Below are 7,363 nucleotides of genomic sequence, written 5' to 3' on the forward strand. Positions count from 1 at the left end.
AGACTTATGTGATCTTGGCCTAAGTCTGCAACATCTGCCTTACCAAGCTGTCACGCCCGTGATGGTAAGACAGGACTGATGTGAAGGGAGCAACCTGGTTGTGCAATTCTTCACAAAACTAACACCGCTGATCTTGATGTTCCGATGCATTTGCAAATAAACTGCACCAGAATTTTGATGGCGTTCACTTACAGACACAGGTTTATGAGTAACTGCATATACTAAAGCAGCACTTGTAGAGTAATAGCAGTTGGCTAATGCTGGGGTGAGACAGATTTCGGATAGTGCTTTAAAACTGTGAAAAGTTTGATAGCCTGTCACTCAAACCTTTGGGCTTATTCAGCCTTGGCTCAGATTCTTCTGTTATTAATGTTTTCATTTTATATTGGGCTATTTGTTTATTGTTGACAATTTTTAATGATCTAGCACAGTGTTTGGCTATATAAATCTTCTTCCTAGGGGTAACTGCCTTTTGAAATTGCTCACAGATTTGTCTTAGTGGACAAGTGTTTAAATCAGTTTAATCAAGGAATAAATAGTGAAACTCTCTCCTGGGGTTTCACTTGATATCCCTCAATCTTTAATTAATACTCAAGCAAAATCTGCAATCCCTGAGGGAAATACAAGAAGCATTTATGTTGCCTTAGGACACAGTTCCATGAGACAAGAAGTGCTCTCAATCTAATACAGCCAATAAAAGTTAAGGTCACTGCCATCTTCCAGGACCTGCGCAGCATCTCCTGGGGTACCACTATATGCTGTATGTTCATTTTGAAATGTTGTCTTGAAAGAGTGTCCAGTCTTAAAAGGGGAAAGAAAAAACCCAATGTTTCATTTCAAATAATCTGATTTTGATAAATACAATACAAAAACCCTTCCCCAACTGCCTATAGGTTCCATGCCTGGAAACTGTCTTCCCTAGATGCTCTCAAGATTGATTGATTATAGTTGCATCAACATCACTCAGCTGTTTTTTATTTTGTTCTAATTGCTTACCTAGTAGATTAAAATCCTTTAGTTACAGTTCAGAATAAGTTATTTCTTGCAGATCCTCCCAGCATTTGCTCTTCAAAACAGCAAGAGTTTTCAGTTGCTTGACTTGGTTTCCCGATACAGCACAGCATCTGCTTCCCAACCACTGGCGTTTTCAAAGGGGATACCAAACATGACAGATACCATGACCAGGTCTGCAAGTGTGTGCTAGCTCTGAGAGCTTATTTCATGATAAATATTGGTGTTGAAGAAACAAAAAATGAATAACAAGTTTTAATTCATAAGGGACAGCAGCAAAGTGTTAAAAGCACTGGCTCTTGAAAGCTGAGAAATAGTTCTGCTCCCAAAAATCACGCAATCCCAAATAAAATGAGGAATGCATTCACCACGTGTCAGGTGCAGCACCAGTAAGGACACGTTATATTCAATCTGCTTGTGCAGATTGTAAAGCAATTTAGAAATGCTATCAGGTAGGGATTTGAGGGCAACAGAATTAGCATACTTCTGGCATTTAGACCATCCTGTGTACCAAATCTTGCTGTATAGTATTTATCGAAACTCCACAATCACGGGAGGGGCCTGGGCTGTAACTAAAAGGTCTGCAATTACCATGATGCCATGGTCAAAACTTGCTCCATGCCTTCAGGAGCAGCAGCTCCCTGGTACTCCCTTAGATACTCCATTGCCACCTGCTGGCATGAGGAAGGGTCATTCTGTCTCACCCTACCAAGACATGAAGGTCTTCAAGCAGCCTGGTGCAAGCTAAGACTGCTCCATTTTTGTGCAGGATCTATTTTTGATGGCATATTTTCTTATTATGCAGTGTTTCAGAAGACGCATATGGAACGTTGGTCATGGCCCAAGAGACTTGCATTAGCAAGTTAGAGAAGTATGAGTAAAATAGAGATGAAAGAGCCGGGCACCTTCTCAAAGGTGCAAGGTTTGGGCCAGTGGGTTTTAAAGAGAAAAAGGATCCTTGCAAAGCCAAAGGCTATTCCAAGCACAAGGGGAACAGAAACAGAAAGGCCCAGCAACAAAAGACAAAGGCAGTAATTAAAACAAATCTTGCAAAGAGCTACGCAGACAGATTCTGTGCAAGAGCAAGCGGGGGAGATGATCTAACCTCTAGATGAAGGATTAAGTTTCAGGATCTTCATTCAGTGGCATTGTTCTTGATTTTCCTGTTGCTCTGGCCCTCATTAGCCTCCAAACCACCGCTGCATGGGGGCCTGCATACTAGCAGAGTATAACAAAGGGTCGCGTAGCCTCCCGTGTTGCCGGTCGTCTGGCACATGGCAGATACTCCACTCGCAGCAGCTTCAGAACTTCCACTGGGATACGCATGTAAGTCTAAAAACTAAAAAAGCACAATATGGAATATATTTCTGGGTAGTATAGAGCGTGTCCCCTTCCAACCCATTGCATCTACATCTAGCAGTGCTCTTTGCTGGGGTTTTTAAGGATTATTTCGGTAACAACAGTGAAAGCACTAAAGGGTAAAGCTTTCGGCGTGCGCTGTTTCCTGTGTCGCAGCCCCTCGGTGGCCAGCGGTACCACACGGTGACGAGGGCTTTGCCAAAATTTTCAATTGTGACCAGATCGGTACAAGCTCCATCAAGCATCGATACTCTTTAGCTGAGCATTAGTGCATTTTAAAGGACTAGTGAAGTTTGAGAAATCAAAAAGTAAGCTAAGAAAGATGAAAAGTGTAGCAAAATTACTAGTATGGATTAAATGGATTTAGGTTATGGGGTATGTTCATCTAGGGAGGAAAATAGCTACCTTGGGTTTTGTGTTATTTCATATGAGCAAAGTTCTGCTTTCACTTTCATCTTTAATACTGCTTAATTTGGTAGAGAAGCACAGGGTTCATAGGAGGCCGGAATTTGGCTTTCCAAGTTCAGATAAAACTAAATCCTATTTGGCCCCTAATGAGTAATGGTCCCTATTCATTACAAGAGTTTGACTGATTAATTGTTTAAGGCTGCATCGTGTCTCCTGAACAGATCTGAAACAAATGGGTTCTGAGCTAGATTACTCTGTTTAAAGCTAAAAGTAACCCAGGTGCACTGGAAAAATTCAGCCAAGTGTTACGGATGTGGTCCCATGTCAAAAAAAAAACAACAAACAAACCCAAACTTAAAAGAATACCGCATGGCTGCTCTGTAGCTCAGCATCCCATGGTGACCTACAGCACTTCTGTTGCCTGCAAGACTCTTCCTGATTCCCTGTTAGAGTCCAGAGTTTGGCCCTAGCTGGAGAATACAATTTAAGGTGAAAAGCATGTCTTGATAATGCTCAAAATCTAACAAAGGTGCAGTCGTTTTTTCCGTTAGTTTTTCTTTGAATTTTTGTTTTCTTAAAAGATTGTGTTTCATTTTAAAAAAAATAATTTTCCATGCGAAGAAGTAAGAGCCATAAGGAGGGTAATTATAATGGTATTTTAAATAATCTGCTACCATTTCTTTGCCAAAAAAAATCCCTGTGTTCTCATGTTTTGTTCTTCCAAGCTCTAAAACGTGTCCTGCAATTTACTAATGTAAAAAGACAGAATAAGGTACTGACATAGTTCCAGATCAAATGTTTCTGTTTTCTAACAACAAATTTGGCTACCCTCCGACAGCAATGACTTGTTTGAGAACCTAAAAATCTTGAAATATTGTTAATTGCTCTGAAAATGTGAAACTCATCTTTTGAACAGGAACATTTGCAAATGGAAAATGTTTTACATTTAGAATTTGTAATGCTGGCTTTCCAAATATTCCTTTAATATTCAAAACAGTTTCATCGATTAGGCAAAACCTAGAAGTAGATTTGAATTCCCTCTCACTTTTATTGCTGGCCCTAGCACACAAATCAGAGAGGATGTATTTCTAATACAAGAATGTTCTGCAAACCAGTAAATCTGGGATTATCTCTTCGGACTGATTATGTCAAAGCTCTTTAGCCACAGCGCTTTTGGAGAGCTAAAAATAAATAGCAGGGGGGGTTATACATTTATTCTGTACCTAAATAATCTGTGCGTATTGTGTGTGTCTGTCTACAATGTAAGACATGGTATCTGGACTTAACGTTTATTTATAAGAGTTCTTTTTCTAGTAAGGATTTCGGCAAAGGGTTTAAAACAAACTGTCCCAGTAGGAGGGATAAGTCTAGTGCAAGTTTAAAAGACCTGAGTTCAAGTCGGAAGCATTTACAGCAGTTTGACGTTAGAGCAAAATTTGGCCCCCGTGTATTTTGAAAATGGATGAAAACTAGCTCTTTCTTAGCAGTGATTAAACAAGGTTATGCCATTGAATATAGAAAATTGTAATCCTGATGTCAATGCCACAGTTCTGCAGTATTAAAGGTCAGGAGAATTTTTGCATTTATTTGCATGAGAACGCAAGTTCTTACAGCGGTTAGCAGAAAGTTAGGCAGGCCATCATTTGCCTCCCGGTCCTAGAGTATGCAGGAGGAAAATCTTCTGAAGAATAAATGCTTAACAAAGAATTTTTTAATTGATTACATCAAAGACCCATGAATGCTTTTCCACATAACTCTTCTACTCCTGTGCAGTTTCTCCCATTTCATAGGATTGATACTGCCTGCTCATGAGAAAGCAGAGCTAAGGATTTAGGTGCACAGCAGGTCAAGGCATGCTACAAGGGGAAGTCAAATGGGAAAAAATAAAATTGAAGCTTAATTTTGTTCTTATTTAAATTCAGTAATGGATTGCTGAGAAGTAGCTTGATAAAAGCAGGCAATATAAACACTTAGAATAGTACTGCAGGCAATAAATCTTGCACTGGCAGAGCTGGAATGGATGGAATCCAGTTCATTCAGCTCCCGTGATTCCACTGGTATTGGAAGGAGTTCTGTGTTGTTATGCAGATAAATGAAATCACATGCTGAGGCTTTAATTTAGAGTGATACCTTCAGTATTAAGCCATAATGACTAATTTTTTTAATTGAAAAAAAAATTTATTACATTTCCTGACAGTATAGAAAACATTGCAGAAAAATTCAAGACATTTTCCATAGTATATTTACGAATATAAATATATTCATAATATAAACATGAATACACGTATTTCCATGTGTTGTGGAATGATGTTCTTGATTAGACAGATTTCCTCTTAAAATGGAATTTTATTCACAAATATCTCATAAAGTGTTTTATAAGGACCCTCATAGTCTTCGTAGACCTTCTAAAGGTAAACATTGGAAACTTTGGAAAGTTGCTCTTATTCCTAGTAAAAATGGTACATTCACTTTCTTAGGATGAAATGATTACTGTGCTTGAGAATGGTGGGTAACATCTGCTGCGTTGTATTTTCTGTAGGTCCATGTTGTTCAGTTCCACTTCTGTTTTAACTTCTCTGAAATTGATCTCTACAGCTCCAGGAAGTTTTGTAATAAACTCGTGAAGGAATGAAGTCCATCCAGTGCTGCTCTGACCAGAAAAGCACTTAGGCATTGCTTTCACACATAAGTGGAGCTTTTGGGTTGGTTGGTTTTTTTAGGGTTATGAACTGAGGATATGGCTTTTATCCTCCACATTTTGGTTTTCCTGCTTGGTCCTTACTCAGATGTTGCTTCAGTTGAATTAGTGGCTAAATTCACAGGTTACCAGTTCAGAGATAGGTTAATCTAGTTAACGCAGCTCAAGATGTGATGTTAGCATCATATTTCCCTCTTGGTGAACGATATTGTTGTCCTCACCATATCCAACTTATTCTGAGCTCAGTATACTCAAATGAAAGGTGAGAACACAAGGTAAAATCATAGCACGATAGTGTTGACTGGAAAAGTAATTTCCATACTCATAACCCAGTGTAGTGGACCACTGACTCATATTCCTACTTTAACGTATCAGTTTCCATAATCAGATATTCAAGAGAGCATTCTTGAAGACAGAAAGACAAAATCTGTTTTCACTTGAAAAGGTGAGTCTAGAGTAGTTCCATCATGGAAGTTCATATTTAATTAAACCAGTGCACCTGAAAGGTGAGCATAGGCATGGGCTTTAGGTACACTGTATGTTAAAGTTGTGAGAGGAGCTGTTTGTCTTTCATGGTGTATATTATATGCACAATATTTTTCAGCCAGTTCTTGTAATGAACTTGTATTACAAAATTCATCTTTGCGCTGACTTGACTGTAAAAACTGTGAATTTATTAGCAAGATTTTTTAAAGTGCAAAGAAGCTATTTCCTTTACCAAGAACACGTTATTCCAGAAGGGAGAAGAGGCTGTGCCTTGCCCACACACAGTATGGCTAGCATGCGTACCACCAATCATAAGGTGTACGGTGTTCTCAGCCGCAAACACTAGGCCTATTCCGTTTATCTGTCCTTACCGAGCCTTGATCAGGTTCTTCCATTCACATAGAATCTTACCAAAAACTATAAAGCAGGTTAGACTGCAAGTCAAATGTGGGGTTTAAGCCTTAAAAAGTGGTACTGACTCCCTTTTATTACATGTTTAAACGCTGTGGAAGCATGTCCAGACTTTGGTCTAGAGGACATGTAAAGAACATCCTTTTTTGGATTGTTGGATTATTCATCAGCTTTTTTCTGCAGGAAGAGGAATGGCTTAATGATGTTAGAATGTTAGTTCATGTTCTAACAAACTGAGCGTATTCCTGTGATGTGATTCCACGTTTGGTCAACCACTGTGCCTCAGCCTGTAACCAGTGTGATGGCAATGTTAATCCCTTGCTAGCTGGTTGGAGTTGTGTAAGACTTTGCTGGCCTGGGCTGCACACTGCTGCTGGGTTACTTGTTTACAGCTCTATTAACAGGAAATGTATCGGGAGTCTCTTACAAAAGCATTCTCTCTAATGTATTGGGAAATGAGACCTTCAGTCCAGGTTCTAGCATCCAGAGGACTCTGCATTTTGTTTGTAAAATCTCATAGTTAGCAAGAAAAAGAGATTCTGTATTTGAAAGTGTTGTAATTATCATTACAACTCCAGACTCCATCTGGTTTTTCTTGTTTTGAGCTTGGTAAACCTCTTTTGGGTTACTAATAGCATTTCTTGTTTCCTTTTTAGCCATGTGACACAGACAACGTCATGGATCCATCCTGTAACAAGCGCACTAAGCTTGCTTTGCTCTGAGGATGATGATGATGGAGTAAGAGAGCTTCCCGGGTCCAAGAGCTGAGGACGTCTGTTGGCAGAAAGTAGTCTGTCTAGTTTCAGTGCGTTAGTGAGAATATGCACGCTTTTTAACCTACGTACTTTCTAGTCTAATGTAGTAGTACTTGATGATGTTTCTCCGCTTCAAGCCAGAGGAAGTTCGGCCAGTGTCTGGGGTGGGTTTATTGAGGATACCGAAGTTGCAGGCATTGCAGAAGCCTCCCTTCAGTCCCTGATCTGTCCCAGT

General features: G+C 39.5%; 1 protein-coding gene across 1 annotated transcript in view; it reads left to right on the forward strand.

The window, feature by feature from the left end:
* STXBP4 (syntaxin binding protein 4) overlaps window positions 1-7,141 on the forward strand; it is a gene marked incomplete at both ends in the record, with an annotated part of 70,613 nt that extends 63,472 nt beyond the window's left edge. The window contains one exon of the mRNA XM_082008197.1: window positions 7,030-7,141. Coding sequence (XP_081864323.1) covers window positions 7,030-7,141 — 112 coding nt within the window. The remainder of the gene's footprint in view (window positions 1-7,029) is intronic.
* Window positions 7,142-7,363: the final 222 nt, after the last annotated feature.

Source organism: Phaethon aethereus, assembly GCF_964289735.1.
Source record: "Phaethon aethereus genome assembly, chromosome: 18".
NCBI lineage: Eukaryota > Metazoa > Chordata > Aves > Phaethontiformes > Phaethontidae > Phaethon > Phaethon aethereus.